Source organism: Equus przewalskii, chromosome 2 (genome assembly GCF_037783145.1).
Source record: "Equus przewalskii isolate Varuska chromosome 2, EquPr2, whole genome shotgun sequence".
Classification (NCBI taxonomy): domain Eukaryota; kingdom Metazoa; phylum Chordata; class Mammalia; order Perissodactyla; family Equidae; genus Equus; species Equus przewalskii.
Window position 1 is genome coordinate 25,203,384 of NC_091832.1, and position 24,155 is coordinate 25,227,538.

The 24,155-nt window shown below is 54.5% G+C and overlaps 1 protein-coding gene across 1 annotated transcript in view; it reads left to right on the forward strand.

Annotated features, from left to right (window-relative positions):
• Window positions 1–11,645, forward strand: part of NKAIN1 (sodium/potassium transporting ATPase interacting 1) — a 41,552-nt gene extending 29,907 nt beyond the window's left edge. The window contains exons 2-7 of the mRNA XM_070596196.1: window positions 3,733–3,870; window positions 5,265–5,345; window positions 6,527–6,724; window positions 7,635–7,695; window positions 8,371–8,452; window positions 8,607–11,645. Of these exons, the coding sequence (XP_070452297.1) occupies window positions 3,733–3,870; window positions 5,265–5,345; window positions 6,527–6,724; window positions 7,635–7,695; window positions 8,371–8,452; window positions 8,607–8,616 (570 nt within the window). The 3' untranslated portion in view covers window positions 8,617–11,645. The remainder of the gene's footprint in view (window positions 1–3,732; window positions 3,871–5,264; window positions 5,346–6,526; window positions 6,725–7,634; window positions 7,696–8,370; window positions 8,453–8,606) is intronic.
• The last annotated feature ends 12,510 nt before the right edge of the window (window positions 11,646–24,155 follow it).

The window sequence follows — 24,155 nt, forward strand, 5'->3', positions numbered from 1 at the left end:
GAAGATGGGCATGGATGTTAGGTCAGGGCCAGTCTTCCTCAGCAAAAAGAGGAGGATTGGCAGCAGATGTTAGCTCAGGGCTAATCCTCCTCAAAAAGAAAAATAATAATAATAATAATAACTTTAGAATTAAGATTATTTATAAAACACAGAATCTCAATTAAAAATATATATGTATATTTATTTATTTTTAAAAATTGGCACCTGAGCTAACAACTGTTGCCATCTTCTTTTTTCTTTTTCTTTCTGCTTTTTTCTCCCCAAAGCCCCCCGGTACATAGTTGTATATTCTAGGTGTGGGTCCTTCTAGTTGTGGCACGTGGGACGCCACCTCAGCGTGGCCTGACGAGCGAACCAGCAAAACCCTGGGCCGCCACAGCGGAGCGCATGAACTTAACCACTTGGCCACGGGGCCGGCCCCCCCAAAAATATCTGTGTATATTTAAATCCATCTCTGCGCTCAGCATTGGAGGGAGAGACAGCATCAGTCAGGTCTGGGTTAGAGCGCTGACGACGCTGCTTTGTGATTATCCGTCTCCTCTACTAGCCTCTGAGTTCCCGAAGGGCAGGAACCACAGCTCACTCACTTCTGCATCCCAGCGCATAGATGTTCTGTGAATAAATAAGCGATGGACCCTAGATGGATGAGGGCGTGTCACATGTCAGAGCGATGGATAAATGGATGTGGGTGGGGTGGAGATGAAGGAGCGGGTGTTGCATGTGAGGATGCAGGGATGCTGGAGCGATGGCTGAGAAGGACAAGACCAGCCAGGGCTCCATGTGCAGTGGAAGGAGAGGTCCTTTGGGGCTGGTCAGGGAGGTCTTCCTAGAAAAGACAGGAATTATGCTGTCCTTTGAAGACCAAGGAGGACTTGGATGAAGGAAAAGGGAAATGAAGGTGGGACTTCAACTGTTATTTCAGCCGCTTGGGGACAGGAGCTGACCAGGAGCTAAGGATTGAGCCCAATCCTATCAATGCCAAACTAAGAAGCTTCAACTATTAGGTCTTCCACTAATTAGCCACCATTTATTAAGTCTAATTTTCTGTTAGTTTACGTGCTGTCTCCATGTCCTCACAACAACTTCTCAAGGGAGGGATTAGCTTCCCTATTTATAGTTGAAGAAATAGGCTCAGAGAGGGAAAGTAACTTGCCCTAAGTCACAGAGCAGAGCTGCAACTTGAACCTGAGTTTTAAGGACTCCAAAGCTTCTCTTTTTGACAACTGTCCAACAGTCTGTCAATGAGGTCCCTGAAAACACAGAGGGGTTTTGAACAAGGGCCAGGGTCGGGGTGGGGTGCTGTCGTGTTTTAGGTAGGCACATCCAGGCAGGCTGTCTCCACGGCCACAGTGTGAGCCTGGGCAACTCTGTCACAGCTGCCGCCTCTATCCTCTGATGGCAGCCCCTGGCCAGGACCAGGTGCCAGCTGAGTTGAGAGCATCAAGCTGGACCCCAAACCACCAGGGCTCCCTAAGGCCTGGCAGAGTCAGGGTGGAAAGGAGAAGGACAGAAATAGGGCAGGAGCTTTTGGGATGGGGGCTGGCTTGGGGAGTTTCTCCCTCAAGGTCAGCAGGCCAGTGGAGTCAAAACTGGCAGAGTCCTTGAAGGTCATCCAGTCCAGTGGCCTCTATGTCTGGAAGAGGAGCCCGAGACCCAGCTGGGCAGGTGGCCTGCCTAAGGTCACCCAGGAGTCAGGGTCAGACTCTCAACCAGAAACCACACCTCTTAACTCCCAGGCCAGTGCCAACTGGGAAAGGTGGTGTGTTGGTGCCAAGATGGAACAGGTGGCAGAGAAAGGCAGAATGGCTGCCTGACTCTGCAACCTGCTGGGCGACCTTGGGCAAGTCACTTCCCCTCTCTGAGCTTCCTGGTCTCTTTCTTCAAAATGAGATAATGATCTCAGCTCTGTTTTTCTGCCAGGGACTGTCCAGTGAGAGATGAGCTTGGAGAGCTCTTTCCATCTGCAGGGCCCTGGGAGGGGGGTCGCCAACAAGAGCAGGCTGGTGCCAGGTGGGTGGGTGCCAGGTTTGGGCCTGCAGCTTCCTGGGTCTCTGCCCAAGCTTTGCCATCTGTGTGGTAGCATCAGCTCCACCTCCTCCTGCCTCCCTGCTGGGAATAAGGCTTCTGGGGTCTTCACACTTTATCCAAATCTTCCGTCTCCCTCCCCGGCCAGACCCTCTTCTCTTTTCTTAGGACTCTTGGTTGCAAGTGACAGGAATCACATGCACAAGGAGAGAGAGTGCGTTTCAGGTTTAGCTAGATTCTTGGACCTAAAACAACGTCCCCAGGACACGCTGGTCAATGTCCCTCTCCTTGCTCGTTCACCCTTCCTCCCTCCCTCTCTCTCTGTCTCAGTTTTGGCTTCCTCCTCAGCAGGCTGTCCCCGTGAGGTGACAAAGACGGTCACCAGCAGCTCCAAGCTGACACAACACCCGTTTGGCTATCCTGGCAGCTGGAGAGCATCTGTGTCCCGATGCTCCGGCAACTATCCGGGGAGACTCAGGAGCCAGGCAAGGGGTGGACGCACACCGCTGCCCAGATCCCCGCTGTGGATCATTCGGTCAGACCTGGGGAATTACTGGTGGGCTCAGCCCCACCCAAGCCGCGTGGACTGAGGGGCTGGGAGGTAGTTTCCCAAGAAAGAGGTGGGTTCTGTCGCCAGAGGAAGGGATGTCACACAGTCAATAACAGCAGGTGTCCTTGGCACCTTCGTTCCTGAGGGTATCGGCTGAAAGATGGAACCAGGGGTTGCTGGGAAGGGTGTGTTGACTGACTCCTCTGTCAGTTAGCTTTGGCTGCGTCACAGCTCGCTCCAAGACCTGGTGGTTTGAAAGAACCATCTTATTGAGCTCACGATTCTGTCGGTCAGCTGGGAGATTCTTCTGGACTGGGCTGCGTGTCTGTGGTCACCTGGTGGGTTGGCTGGCGTCCGAAGGATGTAGGTGGGCTGACTCGGGTGTCTGCTGGCTGACCGGCTGTCAGCAGGGTGCCTCAGTTCTCGGCGTTGCTCTCTTCCTCCAGTGGGCGAGCTTGGGCTCCTTTACGAGGTGTCCTCTATGTCACAATGCAGCAGGTAGGCAGGCTCAGGGGAACCGGCTGTTTTCAAGCCTTTACTGGCATTAGGTTTGCTCAAGTGCCCTTGGGCAGAGCAAGTCACATGACCAAGCACAGAGCATGGAAAAGGGGAGAGGAAGAATTTGAGGCCAATTCTGCAATCTACTATAGCTCCCTGGGGAAGGGGTGTGAAAAAAATCCCTTTCTCTGCGGCCCATGGATTCTCTGGGCCAGGACAACCTCCAGATGGGGTCTTTGGAAGAGGTGACTCAGGCCCGGGTCCTTCCCTGGGCCCTCCAGGGCCCGGCTCAGCCCATGGCCAGGGCTGGACCCTGCCTCCACCAGCTGAGAGTCCCATGTGGGGCAGGTGCAGGAGCTGCTGGTGGAGAGGGTCTCCTGGCAGGGAGGACGGTGTTCTGAACTCTGACTCCCCTCTCCCCGCAGCCCACCCGAGAGGGATGCTCGGGCTCAGTCCCGCTCTCGCTCCTGCAGCCTTGTCCCACCTCCAGCATCCGTTCGGAACTGCGGGGCTGGGACGGCTCTGAGGCTTGCATACAATCAGGCCATGGTGCCTCATCACCATGGTAACTGGGGTCACCTGCTTCACAAGGTCAAGGAGGAGTCCCCGTCCTGCCCTTTTAAGGGGTGACTGTGCCCTCAGCCCGCTCTTCCCCACAGGTGGCCGCGCTGCAGCGGCAGATCTTTGACTTCCTGGGCTACCAATGGGCTCCCATCCTCGCCAACTTCCTGCACATCATGGCCGTCATCCTGGGCATCTTCGGCACAGTGCAGTACCGCTCCCGGTACCTCATTCTGGTACGACTCACCTGGGCCCTCCCCAAGAAGCCCGCTCCCCTCCTCTCCAGCCATCGCCCCTGCTCCTCCAGCCATAGCTGCCCCTGACCCCATGTACCCAGCCCCCTGCTCCGTCTGGGCTCTAGCCCGGCTGGGGGCATGGGTGCCCGAATCCCAATGCTTCTTTGCTCGGCAGAGACAAGACTGGTATTTTTCCTAAAGAATTTTCTAGGGAAAAATCCAAATGTTAACAAGATAGATCATCTAGTGAATGCCTACCACGTGCCAGGCACACTGCTAACAGTTTTTCCTGCTTTACTTATCTTTGCAATAGCCCTGCAGGGTCTGTCTTACCATCTCCATTTTCCAGATGAGGAAAGGAGGCTCAGAAAGGTTATGAGGCTTCCTAAGGTCACACAGCTAACAAGTAGCAATGTTAGAGCATCAGATCCAGAGTGAAGGTTCCTGCCGTGTCACCACGCTGCCTCAGAAAGCCCTTGGGAGGAAGGGGCCTTGTCTTGTCTAGTTTCTCAAGCTGCTTCTGGAAGCCTTGACCTTTGTTCCTTGATATTCATCAAGAATGTGGCCGAGAGTGGCGAAAGTGGCTTTGAGGTCAGTGCCTCCTGTGCTCCAGCCCCAGCAGTGGATTGTGTCCCTGGCTCCCTCTTCCTGCTTCCTCTTTCCAAGCCCTGGTCCTCAACAGTCTCTGTCAAACTCCTGTTTCCACTAGGCTCACCCTGGCCCCCCGCTCTTCCTCAGCGACCCATTCATACGCCTCTCTTGAGGGAAAAGGCTTTTTGGTAGATTTGCTACATAAAGGCCTGACACCTACAGTAACGATGACACACAATGGCATGCTACAGCAGAGCCACCTCCCACTCGTTCTAGGGCTTCTCCCCACCTAGCATGGGCTCAGCTCCCAGAGCCAGGTGAACAGGGCCCTTCGCAAGCGCTCTCTCACCTGACATGAGAGAACCCTTCTCTCCAGGTCTCAGGAAAGGCCCAGGCACCATCTGCCGTGACAGCCACTGGAATTGCAGGCCCAGGACTGGAGTGGAAATATCTAGCTCTTTGCCATGGATGCTGTCTGGTGTCTGTCATCTCTGCAGAGAGGGTAGGATTAGCTACCAGAGGGCGTGAGGGCCAGCCCTACCTCTTCCTAGCTGTGTGATCTTGGAAAACTGAAACCTCCTCTCTGGGCTTAATTAAAGAGAGGGCAGTGCCTTCCCTGCAGGGCTGCTGTAAGGACGGGGTGGATGGAAAAATGATTTGTAAACTATAAAGTGCTCTCTGAGTGAGCTATTGTCATCGTTTCCCCTGCAGAGGTCTCCTCAGTCTGTGAGCTCTGTCCCCATTGACATGCCCCATCCCCACTGGTCCAGTCCCCGCCCTCACCCCACCCCTGTTTTCCCCAGTACGCAGCCTGGCTGGTGCTCTGGGTCGGCTGGAATGCATTTATCATCTGCTTCTACCTGGAGGTCGGCCAGCTGTCCCAGGTAAGCCTCAGGCCTGGCAGCGCCAGAGGGCAGAGCCTGGCCTTCCCCATCCCCAGACCCCGAGGGCTCCTGGGGTGGTGTGGGTCTGGGACATCATCTCTTGTAGAGACCTCCCTCTACTCGCCCAGACAATCTGTGCTCCCATCCTCCACGCCCACATTTGTGTTTCTGGCCTCCTCTGCACTTCTCTGGAGCAGACAAGACTGAAGGGCAGTCTGTGTGGGGATGGGCTGGGGTCCCAGGTGACCACAAGCTCAGTAGAAACACAGTATGTGGTGGCCCGGAAAGCAGCTCTTAGACTGCATGTGTGGTCAGTGCAAGGGAGGTGAAGATGCCACGCACTGTGTACTGCTTAGACCGCAAAGATTTGAGTCCAGTTCTGATAGATATTTTTCAGAAGAGAAAGAGACTAGTTAGAGTTTGTTCGGGGAAAATTGAGTGGACCAGGTTACATGGAGAACTATTGAAGAAAGTGGAAGTTTTTAGCTTGGAGCCCAGCAAGCTCAGAGGGCACAACTTCTGTTCTTAGATATAAAGGAGGCAAAATATATAAATGAGAGCATTGGCTTTGTAGCTCTACTAGATTCAAATCCCAGCTCGAACATTTCCTAGCTGTGTCACCCTGGGCAAGTGGCCTACCCTCTCTGAACTTCAGTGTCCTCCTCTAGTAAGTGCAGACTGCGTGTGGTGGCTGAGGGGATGAAACGAGATCACACATCTTGGTTCTTGGCACCTGCTCAGCAGCGGGTAAGAACTCGTGAGCTGGGCCTGCCCCTTCTCCTTTTCAAATAGAGACCAAGGACCAAAGAGAGGAGAGGTCTGCCCAGGGTCACACACAGGGAGAGCAGTGGAGAGGCTGAATGGACTGTGAAGGGGCCTGTATTGAGGATTTCACCAAAGGTTGGGAAATTGGACCCGGTCACTGTTCATGTCCCTTCCAGCCCTAAAATTCTGGGGCGCCTGTGGGTGGGCACCAGCCCCTTCCATTGCCGATGGAAGAGTGAGGCCTGCGTGGTCATCGAGCGCCCCCTCCTGGCCAAATGTAGACTCGCGGATACAGGCTCCCTCCGTGCCCTTCACGCATCAAGCCAGGAGAGGAGGCTGCTCCGACAGGCCCAGTTGCCTGGGGCCTGGGAGGATCCCTCCGCCCAGCTCAGTGTCCCAGGCCCCTCTGCCCCCAGGACCGGGACTTCATCATGACCTTCAACACGTCCCTGCACCGCTCTTGGTGGATGGAGAATGGGCCGGGCTGCCTGGTGACGCCCGTCCTGAACTCCCGCCTGGCCCTGGAGGACCACCATGTCATCTCGGTCACCGGCTGCCTGCTCGACTACCCCTACATCGAAGCACTCAGCAGCGCCCTGCAGATCTTCCTGGCTGTGAGTCTCCTGCCCTCCTGCCCTTCCCACCCCCGCCCTGCAGTCCACAAACCCCTTGGGTTAGCCCCGGTTAAGAAGGGACGAGCCCAGGTCTTGCAGCCTGTGCTTCTGCCTGGCTGTTTCAGACCTCGGGCCGCCTCCCTTCACGGCTGCCCCAGCCCCTGTTCAGCGAGTGAGCAGGTTTAAGGACTAGGATGAGGCATCAGACCATGAGTCAGTCCTGGGTTTAACTCTGCAATATACCTGCTGTGTGACCTTGGACAAGTCATTTGTCCTCTCCAGGCTTGTTTCCTTATTCACAAAAAGGAATGACAATATCAGCCTCACAGAGTTGTGAAACTAAAATAAGAATGGCTCCAAGATAGTCATAGTTCCCATTTCTAGAAGGGCCAGCCCTGCCCTAGGCACTTTACACACACAAAGTCACATAATCCTCTTTCATCTTGATGAGTCAGGAAGGTACTGCTCAGGTCCAACTGAGGAAACTGAGGCTCAAAGAGGTAAGATAGGGTCAGCCCTTTGGCGTAGTGGTTGAGTCTGGTGTGCTCCCCTTCGGTGGCTCAGGTTCAAAGGTTCAGATCCTGGGCGTGGACCTACACCACTCATCAGCCATGCTGTGGTGGCAACCCACATACAAAATAGAGGAAGACTGGCACAGAAGTTAGCTCAGGGTGAATCTTCGTCAGCAAAAAAAAAAAAAAAAAAGACATAAGATAATTACTTGTCCAAAGTCACACTCCCAGAACGGCAAACGGAACCAGTTATATCTGAGGTTAAGGCTCAGATATTTAACTTCAGGTTGTTCTGGTTTTGCCTTCATCTCAGTGCACCCGCCCCTCCACCCCTCTAGTCCAGGTGGGCAGGGCCAGGCGGGGGTGGAGAAAGAGCGTCTTCTCCTTCCTTCCCCCAGCTGTTCGGCTTCGTGTTCGCCTGCTACGTGAGCAAAGTGTTCCTGGAGGAGGAGGACAGCTGTGAGTGCGCACCCCTAGGGCAGGGGGAAGCCTGGCCGCGCCCCGCCCCCCGGCCCCCCCCCCCCGCCCCCGCGCCTTCAGCACCCTGGACAGGGCCGGAGCCACCTCTGCGGGACGGAGCCCTGCGTCGCCCAAAGGACCCCTCTTGGGTGGGGGAGAGGCATCAGGTGTGGATGGGGGTCTGCATAGCTAGCCCATTCTGGGCTGAGCCCCAGACATCCAGGTGCCCAGTCCACGGCCCCGGCACCTCCCCCCTACTGCCCCTCTTAAGCCCTGTCCCTCCGAGGGCCTTGAGAAGCCCCCACCCTTGTCAAGCATCCCCACCCCCATCCCGTTCCCAGTCTCGTGTCCTCCCCTCCCCCTCCAGAGGTCTTGCCCCCTTAAGTGTCTCGGGTCCCACCCCCAAGAGCCTTCCCTCTTTTAAGGACTGCCCCACCCCCACCCCCACCCTCATCCCACAAGCTCTCTCTGTCCTTAGGACCTTGGCCCAGCCCTGGCGGAGCTCCTCCAAGTCCCGGCCGCCATAGGCCCATCCCTCAAGATCCGGCAGCAAAGCGTCCCCACTAAGGCCCTGTACCAGTCTGGCCCTCAGATTCCTCCCTTTCAGGACCCAGCCTCCCGTAACTCGCCCCCCACAGCCTCATCCCTAACCGTGCGCCACTTCCCCTTCCGCAGTTGACTTCATCGGCGGCTTTGACTCGTACGGATACCAGGCGCCCCAGAAGACGTCGCATTTACAACTGCAGCCTCTGTACACGTGGGTCGTGGCGCGCAGCGGGGTGGGAATGGGGTGGAGGGCCCGGGGCGTGAGTGGAGGAGAAAGGAGGAGAGGAGGAGCGGGTAGGGCAGCCCGATCTCTCCGCCCCCATGCCTCTGGGTCCTCCCCGCTAACCTGCCTTTGTTTCCTCCAGGTCGGGGTAGCTTCTGCCCCACGCCCACCCACGTGAGGAGCTTCGCCACTAGACGGACAGCCGCCGCCCGGGACTCGGGCCAGGACGGCGGGCGCGCCCCCTGGCGGCCGCGGACCGACCGCAGCCCGCGCCGCCCGCTCTGCCGCAGACGTGGACTCGGCCCCTCGCAGCCAGCCGGGACTTGAGGGGCGGGGCGGGCCGGGGGATCACGGGGTTTGTATTTTTTTTATCTTAGCCTCGGCGTGCGCTGGGGCCTCCCTCCCTTCTCCAGCCTCTCTCTTTCACCCTTCACCCAACACCCTGTCCCCTGTCCAGAGAGAAATGGCAGGACGGACAGACTCACCCCATCTCACCGCGCTCGTTCACCAGCTCTGGGGCAAGGTACCGGGAACTAGGAGCAGGAGTCCTGGGTTCTAATCGCAGTTCCATGGCTGACCCTCTGTGTGACATCTGGCAAAGCTCTTGTGCTCTCTGGACCTCCGTTGCCCCACCTCAGATAATTAAAGTAATTCTGTAGTAGTTGGAGCTCTTTCCAGCCTTCTCATTGGACACTCAATTCCCTGGGCTAGGCTGGGATTATAATTCCCACTTTGCAGATATTGGAAACTGAGGCCCAGAGATGTGAAGCGATTTGCTTGAGGCCACACAGCTAGGCTTTTGGTGGAGGCAGGTTCTGAACACAGTGTACTTTCTGTAGTTTCAGACACCAAAACCCAGCGTCTGATCTCTAAGTTCCATTTCCAAGCCTCTTTCCACCTTGGACACTCTAGAACCCCTGTGGTCTACGCTACACTCACGCATCCCTGCTACCACTCGCCAACGCACCTCTGAAAGCAATATACCGTTCTCTTGTCGGGAACCGGATGGACGGAGCCCAGAGCCCTGAATTCAGCCTGACCTACAGGGAAGCCTGCCTCTGTCCACCCTTGGCAAACCTGTCAGACTCTCTCCAGGAAAGGGAGGCCGCAATTCAGTCATCCCACCCACTTTCAGGTCCCTGAGGCTGGGTCTGCCACACCCAGGATTCCTTATGCCTTCAGCGACTCCACCAACCCCTGATGGCTCCATCCACCTCACCTTGGAAGGCCTGTGCCTCCAGAGTGGAAGAAGGCTAGTCAGCACTGCCCAGTCACCCGTGTTCACAGGTCACCAGTGTCTATGACCACTCCAGTTCCCAGAAGCAACCTCTACAAAGCCCCAAAGGAGTTCTGAAGAGGCAGAATGGGGGTATGGGTCATGACGGGGGTCTGGAGGGCCAGCACCCTCCTTGAGAGCAAGCAGAGATGGGAGCTCATTCTCCCCACCTCCCTACAGACACCCCTGTGGACCCTGCGTCCTGTGGCCTGGCTCGTGAGTCCCAGGGCAGAGGATCAGGCCTCAGCTTCCTGGTTTGTGAAATGGGAGTGGCCCTGGGTTAGGAAGTGAGATGGTTTGCACACCTGAGCCCATCCGTGGTGACCACTCTGGGAGATTCCTTACCCTCTGCCCTCCGGTCTAGCATTCCCTACTGTCAAGGCCAACAGAGCCTGAGCTTGGACCCCACCCCACCTCATCCACCTGCAGGGCTGTGCAAGCAGCCAGCCCAGGAGTTCCACTGGTCACCACAGGCACCAAGGTCCCAGACGGTCAGCCCAGTTAGCTGATGGCTACAGCTCAAGAGGGAACAGCTCCCTTCAGGTCTGGCTGCTATGTGGCCCCTGGGCCACCTCTTTCCTCCAGCCCTCTCTTCTCCCACCCCAGCCAGCTGTCATCTCGCCCCCACTCTTTCAGCCCCCTTTCTACTCAATAGGTTCAGCCACTGGTGCTTCGAAGCCTCTGTTTTTATAAGACGGTTTTTGCAAGATGACCAAGTTCTCTTCTCACTGGGGCCTTGCAAGGCAGGGACTGTCCCCTGGTTTCTGTGCAGGTGGGTTGATTAAAGATGGTGTTTTCTTCTCTATCTTCCTGTCCTCCTGCCCTGTGAGTCAGCAGGCTCCCTGCATGACGGTGGGAGTCAATGTCATTGTCATTATCACACATTCCTGGGACACTGACTGTGTGGCTTTGGGCAAGTCACTCTCTGTCTCTTTCCTCGTCTACAAAATGCAGAGGTGGGACGATGTCAGTGGGTTCCCCGACCTGGCTTCACGGTTCCTCGGAGAGCTTTCAATTTCTTTTCCCGATTAAGTGCATGTTAAGTTTATGCTTCCAAATATCCTCTGCGTCTTGGCCCTGCCCGCTTCCTGACAGCTCAGCTCCTGACTCAGAGTGAGCTGCGGATGGTGCGCCCCGCATGGCACGTCCTGGATCCCGTCCGGCGATGCAGCCAGAATCAGTATTTTGAATTTTTACAATTTTACCTACTTTTGTGAATAGGTAACATGTATATATGGTACAGGATTCAGAAAGTTCCAGGGGGTTATGTCCTCTTACCTATTTTCATATCTTTCTAAAGATAGTCGATTCTTTCTAAAATTATGTAAATATTTTCCCCTTTTTTACACAAGTGGCAACATAGTCTCACCCTTCAACTCCCTGCTTTTTCCACTTAACTCTGAATCTTCCAACTTTCCCCCCAATAACACGTGTGGAGCTGCCTCCCATTATCTGACGGTGAATTGATAGAGTGGGGGTTTTTGTCAAGATTCCCCAGGCCTTCCTGATGCCGCTGGGGGCTAAGAAGCAGAGGTTCTTACATAAGGATGCCCCAGGCCCATTATGCAAACCTCTGTGGACCACTGCTGGTCATGGCCCAGAGGAGAATAAGTCACAGAGGCTGCCTTCAGGGAGCTTAGGGCGCAGGGGTGAGAGCACAGGGCGAGCAGGCAGAAGGTGAATGCTGACAGCAGGTGGTCGGTGAAAGGCACTTGTCCACAGGAGCTCAGGAGAAGGAGGCAATCTGAGTACCCTGGACGGGGGCAACAGGAGGAAAACACGTGGTGTCTGGGCTAAGAAGAGCTGGAGACTAACTGGTTGGAGGAAACTTCAATGGGGAATGTGTTAGTTTTCTATTGCTGTCAAATTACAACTTTAGTGTCTTAATACAAAGTTATCATCTGACGGTTCTGTGGAAGTCGGACGTGCGTCTCACCGGGGTAAAATGAAGATGTCTGGAGTGTCAAGTTTCTTTCTGGAGGCTCTAGGGGGAAAATCCACTTCCTGGCCTTTTCCAGCTTCCAGAGGCTGCCCACATTCCTTGGCTCGCGGCCCCCTTCCTCCATCTCAAAACCAGCAGCGTCATATCTCTGACCATTCTTCCTCCATCATCTCATCTCTAACCACAAACAGGAAAGGTTCCCCGCTTTTAAGGACTCCTGCCGTCAGATCGGGGGCCCCTGGATAACCCAGCACAGTCTCCCCATCGCAGAGATCCCCCATGCCGTGTGCCACGCTCCCAGGTCCCAGGGGTTAGAACGTGGATATCTTTGGGGGCCGCTAGGCTGCTTTCCACCAGGAAGCAGTTGTATCCAGGTTACAGCAGCCGTGAAGGTCGAACCAAAGTGCATCCCTCTGATGGGACGGCAGTGGGAAGGAACTATGGGGAGATTTGAGCAGGAGCTTCTCAGGAGCTGTGCTTTAGAGAGACCGGGCCGGGCTGGGAGGGTGAGTTGAGGAGGACAGTGTTCTGTCCAGTGGGGGCCTAGGCTCTCTCGCTTCCCTGGGTAAATGTGTGTTTGGGGGGTATATGTGTGACTGTGAGCCCTGTGTGTGTAAACCTGGGAGCACTGGGACAGCAGAGTCATGATCCACGTGAGCTGCAGGAGTCAGGCCTGGCTGGGTCCAAATTCATCACTCTGGAGCCAGTCAAGGCGCTCTTCCCACGGAGCCCCCAGCTCCTGCCATCTCCTGCCATCCCGGGGCCATCTCCTAGCAACCTCTGCCCACTGGAATAATCCGGGTAGGACAGACCATCTTCAGTAACTGCTGAGTCCCAAGGTGCCCAGGGCATTCTTTGGAGCAATAGATGCATCTGACAAGTGCGATGGTCCACTGGGGGTTACAGACATCCTAGTTTTTTCTTTAATGCACTGAAATTGTGTCTTGCAGCTTCTAAACAGAGTAGGAATGAGGGAGGGCCTGACACCGAGGCCTCATTACCCTACAAGATCCAGCACTCCACCGGCTCCTGGCCCAGGGCAGTGTTTCTCAGCCTTGCAAGCATAAGAAATCCTTAAGACCCAAATTCCTGAGCCTGATCCAAGACGCATGGAACCCAACATCTGGGCAATGATGGAATCTGCGTTTTTTCAAGGGCTCCAGGTTTGGGAAATCCTGGATCCAGGTACAGAGGCATTCAAACATTTTTGAAACTTCCCCCACTCCAGTGTCACAGAGGCCCCACCAAATTCTGCCTGCCAGCTAGATTTTAGCATCTCCTTAAAGCTCAATTTCAATTGTCACTGACTAGTCTTACCATTTTTTTTAATGATTAGTCATTCCAAAGGCTGTGATCAACTCTTGAAGTTAAACATTGACATAACTTCGCCACTAGGTTAGTTCGGGCGGAGGAAAGGCTCCTGGAAGGGAGGCTGCCTCAGGGTCGGAGGCCAGAATGAGCTCTGCCTTTCCTTCTCAGCCTCAGTCACCCAGAGGAGGTGAGGGCAGCTCCGTGCCGCCCCACTGCACCCTGCGCTGGGGGCGCCCCCAGCCCTGAGCCTCTGTTCCAGTGACTCAGCGGTTCCCCTCACAGCCTGCCCTGGGATCAGACTGGGCGGGCCCAGGCAGGCCGGGGCTGCAGAGAGAGCCCTGTGCTGGGCGCCCGCATCTAAATTCTAGTTCTTCCTCTGCCCCGACCCTCCCTGCAACCTGGGGCAACTGCTCCCTGCTCGGGCCTCCCCGATCATCATCGGTGAAATGAGAGGGCTGGACTGGGCGTGATATTTGTGGGCCTCTCTACTGCTGCCATTCCAACGTAGGGCTTCTCCACCCCAACTACGAGGGGTACCTTTTCAAAATACAGATTTCTGGGCTCTACCTACACACACCAGGTTCTAATTCATGGGGCCCAAGCATCTGAATTCATCCTTCAAATGTTTATTCAGGGGGCCGGCCCGGTGGCACAGTGGTTAAGTTCACATGTTCCACTTCAGTGGCCCAAGGTTTGCCGGTCCAGATCCCAGGCACGGACCTACGCACTGCTTGGCAAGCCATGCTGCGGCAGGCATCTCACATATAAAGTAGAGGAAGATGGGCAGGGATGTTAGCTCAGGGCCAGTCTTCCTCAGCAAAAAGAGGAGGATTGGCAGTAGATGTTAGCTCAAGGCTAATCTTCCTTTAAAAAAAATTTACTGAGCACCTACTATGTGCCAGGAACTGGGGAGACAGCAGTGAACAAAACAGACAGTAATCCCTGCTCTCCTGAGGATGTCTATTGGGAGGAGACACACATGAGTAAACCAGTAAAATATATGGTGTATCAGACAAATGTCGTGGAGTGAAACAGGACAAGGAAAGGAGTGCAAGATGCTGATCGATTCCACTTTGAAATTGGATGTCAGGTCAGTTAGGGAAGGTCTCACTGAGAAAGATTTTTGATGAAAGACCTGAAGAAGGTCAGGTAGAAAGCAAAGGGAACAGAAAGTGCAAAGGCCCTGAGGTGGGAGCATGCCTGAATATTGGAGGGAACAAGGAGGCCAAGGAAATGGGGAGAGTAGTAGGAGATGCAATCGGAGAAATGGGCATGTCAGGCACTATATCGACCTTGAAGGACATCACAAGGGCTTCAACTTTTTTTTTTTTTTTAAAGATTGGCACCTGAGCGAATAACTGCTGCCAATCTTTTTTTTTTTTTTTTTCTGCTTTATCTCCCCACATCCCCCCGGCACATAGTTGTATATCTTAGTTGCAGGTCCTTCTAGTTGTGGCATTTGGGATGCTGCCTCAACATGTCTTGACGAGCAGTGCCATGTCCGCGCCCAGGATCTGAACCGGTGAAATCCTGGGCCACTGCAGCGGAGCGCGTGAACTTAACCACTCGGCCACGGGGCCAGCCCCAGGGCTTCAGCTTTTAATCTGAGTAGGAGGAGAAGCCATTGGAATAATAGAGCACAGAGCTGGGAGGAATCCTTTTGGATACTGTGTGGACAATACACTGTAGGAGGCCAAGGGCTGAGACAGGGAGACCAGGTCGGGTGCCATCAAGATAATCCAGGTGAGGGGCCGGCCTGGTGGCACAGCGGTAGGTTCGCACGTTCTGCTTCTCGGCGGCCCGGGGTTCGCCAGTTCAGATCCTGGGTGTGGACATGGCACCACTTGGCAAGCCATGCTGTGGTAGGCGTCTCACATATAACGTAGAGGAAGATGGGCATGGATGTTAGCTCAGGGCCAGTCTTCCTCAGCAAAAAGAGGAGGATTGGCAGTAGTTAGCTCAGGGCTAATCTTCCTCAAAAAAAAAAAAAAAGATAATCAAGGTGAGAGATGCTGGCAGCTCAGTCACAGTGGTGGCCCAGGAGCAGCTAAGAAGCGGCACGATTCCAGTGTATTCTGAGGAAAGGACCAGTAGGATTTGCTGGTGAATTGGATGTGGGATGTGAGTGAAGGAGACGAGTCGAAGAGGACTCCAAGATTTTTGGCCTCAGTAAGTAGAAGGATGGAGCTACCCCTGAGATGGATGACAGCAGGAGGAGGAGGTTTGGGGGAAGAGTCCAGCATTTTGGTGTTGGACACGTTGAGTGTGAGAAGCCCGTTAGGCGTTCAAGGAGATGTCAAGGAAGCAGTTGGGTACAAGAGAGGAGAGCTCCGGGCTGAAGATGGAAAGGGCGGAATCACCAGGTTGAGGTGGTGTTTCAAGCCAGAAAATGGATAAAGTCAGCGGAGAAAATGGATAAAGACAGGGAAGAGGGTTGAACACTGAGAGCCGAGTCCCGCAGTTGCAGCTGGAGAACGTTAGCAGGGCCCAGTAGAGAAGACGGAGGTTGGAAAGCCAGGGGGCTGACAGGAGCTGGCATTTCTGAGTTCTCTCAGTTTACTGACTTCATTCTGTAGCAAGAAATATTTCCTGAGTCCTTCCTGTGTTCCTGGCCTGTTCTAGACACTGGGCTGCAGCAATCAACAGGACAGACCGTAGCTTTCTCTCCTGCAGCTTACCTCCGAGGCAGAACTGACATGTATTTTCTTGTTTGGTCTTCCTAACAGTCCTAAGGAGGTAAGTTCTGTTAACACCGCCTTATAGGGGGAGTCACTAAAGCTGGGAGAGGGTAAGTCACTTACCCAAAGTCACACAATTGGCAAGTGGCACAATCAGAGTTTACACCCAGCCACTCTGACCACTGGGCTCATTCTCTAGCCACTGAACACACACTGCCTCGTGGGGAATACCGGTGCCCAGCCAGGGTTGAGAACCACTGCTCTAGGACTGGGGGACTCTTAGTTTTCTACTGCTGCGTAGTAAATTACCCCAAACCCCAGCGGCTTAAATCAACAAACACCATCCCCCACAGTTTCTGTGGGGCAGAAATTCCAGAGCAGCTTAGCTGGGTGGTGCTGGCCGCGGTGTCTCACGAGCTTGCGGTTAAGACTTAGGCCAGGGCTGCAGGTGTGTGGAGGCTTGGCCGGCTGGAGGATCCACTTTCAAGATGGCTTCATCACCCGGCTGTTGGCAGAGGCCTCGGTGCCTTTTGACCTGGAGCTCCCCATTGGGCTGCTTAGGTGTGCTCACAGCATGGGAACCAGCGTGCCTCAGAGCAAGTGACCCAAGAAAGAGAGAGGAGACTGGGAAGACCTGGGCTCAGAAGTCACACACCATCACTTCCACCACACTCTGTTGATTAGAAGTGAGTTGCTGGGGCCAGCCCGGTGGCGCAGCGGTTAAGTGCACACACTCCGCTTCGGCGGCCCGGGGTTCACCGCTTCGGATCCCGGGTGCGGACATGGTACCGCTTGACAGGCCATGCTGTGGTAGGTGTCCCACGTATAAAGTAGAGGAGGATGTTAGCTCAGGGCCAGTCTTCCTCAGCAAAAAGAGGACAATTGGCAGCAGTTAGCTCAGGGCTAATCTTCCTCAAAAGAAAAAAAAAATAAGTGAGTTGCTGAGTCCAGTCCACACTGAAGGGATAAGCAATTAGTCTCCACTTTTTGAGGGAAAGATTGTCAAAGACTTTGTAGACATACTTCAAAACCACTACAGGGACTCTGATTATTGTTATAATACTCTTATGTTATTTTTGAGAAACAAAACAGGTCCTTAGAAGAAATGGACTGTCACTCTCCTGCCCTCCACTCTTCCCTGTGACCTTGTAGATTCAAAAGCTGAAAACTGGGCCGGCCTGATGGCATCGTGGTTAAGTTCACACACTCCACTTTGGCAGCCCGGGGCTCATGGGTTCGGATCCCGGGTGCAGACCTACACACCGCTTGTCAAGCCATGCTGTGGTACGTGTCCCACATACAAAATAGAGGAAGATGGGCACGGATGTTAGCTCAGGGCCAGTCTTCCTCACCAAAACAAAGAAAGAAAGACAGAAAAAAAACTTGGCGCCCTGGGAAAAAGATGATCTGATCTGTTCATCAATGGAGAATGCATGGTTTCGGGGACATGGGGGAGACAATTGATAAATATTTATGGAAGAAGCCTGCTGGAGGACCACCTATAATCAGACCCAATGGGTTCCTTCCATGGATGTTTATCGCCACCTCCACATGTCTGTGTTCTGGTGCTGGGCTGCAAAGACGGATCTGACCTAGTCCCTGTCCCTGTGTGTGGGGGGGGGCGGGGGAAGGGTGGGGGTGGAGCCTTCAGACTGGATGGGGGGGAAATTTAGTACAAAAAAAATTTAATACAAAAACCAGAATAGATGCTGTAGTGGCGGTCTGATGCCAGCATGTGGTGGAGAGTCACAGTGACGCACAGGAGAAGGGGCAATCGAGGGGGGCTTCATAGAAGAGGCGGCACTTGGACTGAGACTTGAAGAATGAAGAGGAGGGTGTTTAGAAGACGTGTGTGGAGAGAACAGCACGCCAGGCCAAAAGAGCAGCGGGTTCAAAGGCAGAGAGGTGTGAGAGAGCCTGGCACGTTTGCAGATCTCAGAGGTAGAAGGACCCTTGATATTATTTAGTGCAAACTCCATTGCTGCTTCTGTCTCCTAATAATAGTAATAGGCAACGTTTCAGAGCACCTGCCATCCACCAGGCGCCATGCAAAGCACTGTGGAGGGGCGGTCTGACTTGATCCTCACAACAACCCTACAAAGTGGTTCCTATTGTGATCTCCAGTTCATAAATGAGGAAAGCAAACCTCAGAGAGGTTAAGTACCATGCCCAAGGTTGCACAGCATGTAAATTGCTACATCTGCACTGGTAGGTGGTCCTGCAGCCTCGACTTGCACGTTTGGAGTGACAGGAAGCCTGCTACCTCTGTGGCAAGGACAAAGAGGCTGTGGCTCTTTCACACACTCCAGTCCTGGAGGAGCCACCAGCCTCATGGAAGCAAGGGGTCAACAGAAAGACAGGCGCCACCTTGTGTCTCAAGCCAACAAGCATTTATTGAACATCAGTCCAGTCCCGTTTGCCCAGAGAGCTCTGCTTAGAGGCAGCACGACCAGCCCCCCGTTAGGACAGATGGTGGCTGCAGGGTCTACACGGATGAACCGCCTCTCCCAGGTGGGGACTCAGGGCGGGCCTCCTGGGGTGACCCAGAGGGAAGGGCATGGAGCGCTCCAGACCAGAGTTTCCCAAACAGCATTATCCCCATTCGGATTAGATCATTCCTGGTTGTGGGGGGCGTCCTGTGCGCTCTACGACGTTCAGCACATCCCTGGGCCCTACTCGCAGGATGCGCCCCCAGCCCCAGGAGTGACAACCAAAACTGTCTCCAGACGTTGCCACGTGTCCCTGAGGACCAACCTTGCCCCCACTTGAGAACCACTGCTCTCGACAGAGGAAATAAAGAGGGTAAAGTCATCGAGGGGGACGAGTGAGACTTTGGGTAAAGTGTCCTGCCATCTTTAGGCTCCAAACCAGGGCCTCAGTGTCTCTGCCTGTAAGATGATGTTGGGGTGAAGGGAGGGACATAAACAAGGTCAGTGTCTCCCAACTTGTTAAATTACCACCCCCATCCAGGTTCCATTTTATTTATTTTAAATTTCTTTCTTTCTTTTTGAGGAAGATTAGCCCTGAGCTAACTGCTGCCAATCCTCCTCTTTTTGCTGAGGAAGACTGGCCCTGAGCTAACATCCGTGCCATCTTCCTCTACTTTATACCTGGGACGCCTAGCACAGCATGGCTTGACAAGCAGCGCCATGTCTGCACCCAGGATCCGAACCTGCGAACACCGGGCCGCCCAACCGGAACATGCGCACTTAACCGCTGCACCACCAAGCCGGCCCCCAGGTCCAATTTTAAAAAGCAGAGCAGTGATTAATAATTAATTTGTTTCCCGTTGCCAAAGACAGCTGTGCCAGCTCTGGGGGGCCCGTCTCGCCTCCTGACCTCCTGGACAGTCAATGATTCCAGCCCAGAACAGAGACTCTTCTGTCGGCTGGAGCAACCTCTTCCCACTGAAATACGGGGTGGCTCTCTGGCTTTCAGAAATACTGCAGGAGCACCAGGGCCCCTTCTGCCAGCAGAGGCCCCCAAACATCAGATTCAGAATCACAAACTGGCTGGTGAGGTGTGAGGGAGCAGGGCTCCCAACCCCCCAATGCCAGCACCGAAATTCCTGCAGCTACTGTCCCGGGCTCTGGGCTGGGGGTTCACATACGCTGCTGGCTCCTTCACTGCCCTTGTCACCTATTTCACAGACAAGGAAACAGTGATGTCACCTGCCAAGGATGCTGACTTCCAAACCCAGTCACCGTCCAGACGAACACTCCCTGCGTACGTCTCTGTCCACCTTCTGGGCATCCTGCCCTGTGTCCAGGGAGGGGCCTTGGTGCCACCGGGGGATTTGTGAGGGTGTGGGAAATACAGCCCCGGGACGCCAGCGGGGCAGGCTGCTGCTGATTGGGAGGAAATAGTCAACATTAAACGCTCACCTGAGTCCTTACGACGTGCCAGATTTACGTAAGTCTTAATCCTCACAACGACCCTGTGAAGCAGCTGCTGTATTCCCACTTTTAGATGGGGAAACTGAGGCGTAGAGAAATTCAGGAAGATTTCACAGGTGGGAAAGTGGGAAGACGACTCCTGGGTGCCGAGCGCCCGGCGGGGCACTTGTCGTAAGTGACCCCCTTCGTCCCGCCCGCCATCTCCGGCCCAGGTGCAGCCCCCGGGCTTCCGCTACTGTCTCTCCCTTGTTTTCACAATCGTCCGCTTGCTCTTGACCATCTCCCGCTACCTCCTTCGGTCCGAACCCTGAGAGGGGCTGACACAGCGGCACCTGCTGGCAGGCGCTGCCCCTGCGCTGCCTCCGGACGCCCAGACCGGGGGAGACCAGCCCCTGCCAGTCAGCCGGCCCCGCCCACCGGGCGCCCCCGGGCCCACGTCCTCCCGGATGCCTGGACATCCTGACATCCTGCTGCCCGGCCAGAGCTCTCCTTCCCGCTCTCCTTTCTTGGAATCGACCTCGGAAAGGTCACGGACTCTGCAGTCAGACAGACCAGGGTTTGTGTCCCGGCTCTGCCACTTACGAACTGGGTAATCTCGGCCAAGTATAATAATTTCTCAGAAGCTCGGTTGCCTCCCTTGGGGGAGGGGATGTCAAATATGAAACGCCTCCAGACGTTTGTGTGTGAGGAGGTGGAGGGGCTGCGGGAGAAGGGGGGGATGTTTGGGCACAGGAAGGGGTCACCTCTGCCTGCCTGGAGCCAGAGTTATACAGGAGGATTCCCCTGGAGTCTGTGCACCTCGGAACCCCAGCCCTTCCCTGGCACCTCACCCCTCCTGATAGGTGCCGGCTCCCACATCACCGTGGATGGGCGTGGGGAGGCTTCAGGGCCCCAGGAAGAGGGTAAATGGGACGCTGGGAGTGGGAGGAGGTGGGGGGGAGGGGGGAGATGGGAGGGGTGGGATGAGACAGAGCATGGGGAGTGACCAGGAAGGCGATTTCTTGTCTAGGTTTAAAAGGTCACTTCAGGCAGGTTAGCCTGCTGCTCCGAGCCGCAGTATTCCCATCTGTACACTGACCCTAATACTGTGTGCCTCAGGGCCATAGAGGGTGGGAGCAGGGCTCTGGAAAGTGTCAAAGCTGTACAGAGAGGAAGAACTCTTACTCTGTTTGGGTGGCCTGAGGCCTCCCCGCCAGACCACATCCTGGAGCAGTCTGGAGGGCCTTGAGTCTCAGCTCCAACCCCGCATGGGTTCACAGAGGCAACCCTGGGCTGGGCGAGCTCTGGCGGCTGCTGAGACTTTCCTGACAGCCCCACACTCCTTCCCTCGGCCTCTGCAGCGCCAGCCTGCCCCCTGGGGATGGCAGGGGCAAAGGGCCCCTCTCACTATCACAGAGCTCGGCCCAGAGAGCCAGCCCATCGCCTTCTCTCCACCCCAGCATCTGCTCACCTCCCTGCAGCCTTTGCCCTGGGGCCCAGGAATTCTCTCGAAGCCTCCCCTGTGATAAGCACTCCTGTTGCCTAGAAGTGAAAGCAGAGTCCCTGGAAGGGAAAGGAACTGTTCCGGGTCTGAGGACGATCATCCTTCCATCCCCTGTGGCCTGCAAGTCCTGGCTAGGGGTCCGGACTCCATGCGCACGCTACTGCTGGGCTGGCACCTTAGGGATCCTGCCTGGTCCTGTTGGTGCTTAACAGATGTTGGTTGAATACGTAAGCAAATGAATGAATGAATGAGTGAGTGAGTGAGTGAACAGCAGGGTAGGTGTTGTGCTTATTCCCTTCTTACTAAGGGGGAAATTAAGGCATGGTGAGGCAAAGCGCCCTTTCCCACCAGGTCATACAGCAGGGCCTGGACTCCCAGTCTCTGACTCTAAAGCCCTCGGCCCCACCTGCTGAGATTCTGCTTCTCTGCTGCATCCTGCAGCACCCATGCTCTCCACTGGCACAGTAAGAACCATTGGCCTGGGCCAGCCCTGTGGCACAGCGGTTAAGTGCGCACGTTCCACTTTGGTGGCCCGGGGTTTGCCGGTTCGGATCCCGGGTGAGGACATGGCACTGCTTGGCAAAAGCCATGCTGTGGTAGGCGTCCCACATATAAAGTATGGGAAGATGGGCACAGATGTTAGCTCAGGGCCAGGCTTCCTCAGCAAAAAGAGGAGGATTGGCAGCAGGTGTTAGCTCAGGGCTAATCTTCCTCAAAAAAAAGACCCATTGGCCTAATTTCCTGGGGTTTAGGGTACCTGGGCTCCCCACATCCCCCACCCTCTTCTCCCTGGGAAAGGCATACGAGACCTCATCCTGGCAGGGGGACCAGCTCCAGGGTTAATGCACACATGCTGGTGACCACCCACTCAGCCCCACTGGGTGCTGTGGTCGCTGCCACCATGAGGTCTTCAAGGCCCTCTAACCCCTCTGACATGGCCAGGCCAAGCTTCCACACCGGGTGCTTTGGAGCCAGGCAGCCTAGCCTTCAGTCCCAGCTCTGTCCCAAGGGCACATCACTTTCACTCTCTGAGCCTCAGTTCTCCATCTCTCTCTCTGGGTTGCTCTGGGTTTATAAAGATGTGCATCGCTGTGCCTGCATACGGTAGGAACTCAAATATGTGTCTCTTCTGTCCCGTGTCGTCAGTGTGAGATAAATCAACACCCCTGTTGTGAGGTCAATGCCATGGACCACCGAGGACTGCTTAGCTTGGGCCAGCCAAGGAGAGGTGAGGTGGCCAGTGACTGTTTGTCCCTCCAGCCACAGCCCTGCTAGGGTGCAAATGAGGCTCTCACTGCTTTCCTTTTCCCACCAGAGCATCATCTGCCTTGCCCTTCTGAGTCCTAGTGGTTGTCCAGCCAGCATCCTTGGTCCGGCTGCCGAGGGGGCTTTTTCCCTCTGTTCCGATGATCTATCTTAGTGGCTTAAAACATTTTAATATATCTCACAACTTTGTGGGTCAAGACTTTGGGCAGGGCTCAGTTGGGTTATTCTGTTCTATATGGTGTCAACTGGGGTCCCTTGGCAATATTTAGTGGTTGGCTTGTCTGGTCCAGAGAGGTCAAAACACCCATGAGGCTTCACTCACATGCCTGGTGCCTTGGTGGCATCAGCAGTTAGACTGAGCTCAGCTGGACCCCTCTCCAAGTAGTGTCAGGGTCTTCCTGCATGGTCTCTTCAGCAGGATCATTGGGGTTTTACGTGGTGACTCAGAGCTCCAAGAGACCAAGGTGGAAACTGCCAGTCCTCTTAAAAGCTATGTTTGGAACTGGTGCCGTAGTCCATTTGTCAAAGCAGCCACCAGCCAGCTCAGATTCAAGAGGAAGAAATACTGACCCTATCTTTTTATTTATTTATTTACTTCTTTTTTAGAAGATTAGCCCTGAGCCAACATCTGCCACCAATCCTCCCCCTTTTTTTTTTTTTTTTTTTTGCTGAGGAAGATTGGTCCTGAGCTCACATCCATGCCCATCTTCCTCTACTTTATGTGTGGTACGCCTGCCACAGCATGGCTTGACAAGCGGTGCATAGGTCCACACCCGGGACCCAAACCAGCAAACCCTGGGCCACCGAAGCAGAACATGTGAACTTAACTGCTGCGCCACTAGGCCAGCACCTGACCCTACTACAGAGGCCTCTTGTGTCTTCTGAATTCCTTGAGGGGGTTGGGTTTGCAGACGGGTTTGGAAGTCGGGACGGGAAAGAATGAGAAATGTTCTGCACAATGGGGTGTGAAGAATTTTGGAGTTCCCATGGGACAAACTGGTAAAAAAAAAAAAAAAAAAGGTGAGAAAAGGGACAGGGACAAGGCCTGGGAAACTTCAAGGGGGTGAGCAGGATGAAAATGTCCCAGGCAAAGAGGAGCTTTCAAGATGGATGTCCCATATTCACATTCATTCATTCAACGGTTCCCTGCGTAGCACCTACCAGTGCAGAGCATTGCTAATGATGGCGTGTAAGATCCATCCCGACTTACAATCTAGTGGAGGAAAGCAAAAAAAGTTAAAAGACAGATAAATAAAATAATTACAAATAGTGATAAGTCCTATGAAGGAAACTCACAAATTGCTGAGAAAGAGAATAAAACAGAGACCAACTTTAGATGTTAAAACCCTCTCCCCATCACCACCAAATCTTCAACAAAGTCTGCTACCTGTGCGAGGAGGATTTGTGGAAGTCAGAGGAAGAGGCTGCGTTCTAAATCTGGTTTAACAAAATGTGTTCCAGAGACGGCAGAACAGGACGGAGAGGCTCCCGTGAACGGAAGTTACTCAACATGAACAGGCTCTGATTCCTAGCTGACCCTAGGAATCGAAGACCCACCCCCCACTGCACCCCCCAGATTTTGCAGACATGCAAGACGGACCTCCAGAGAGTATGAACAGAGGAATCAAACGATCCATCACAACCTGGGGTCACAATCCCCGCCCTTGAGGGGGTCACAGTCCAATGGGGGAGGCACCCTCCACACAACTGGAGCACATTAGAATCATATGTGGCCTGTAACAGAGGCCTGTAGGAGGGGCTTGGGCATACAACCTTGAAACACATAGTGAGGAGAACTGATCGTTCTTCTGGGTGAGTTCAGAGAGGACTTCATGGAGG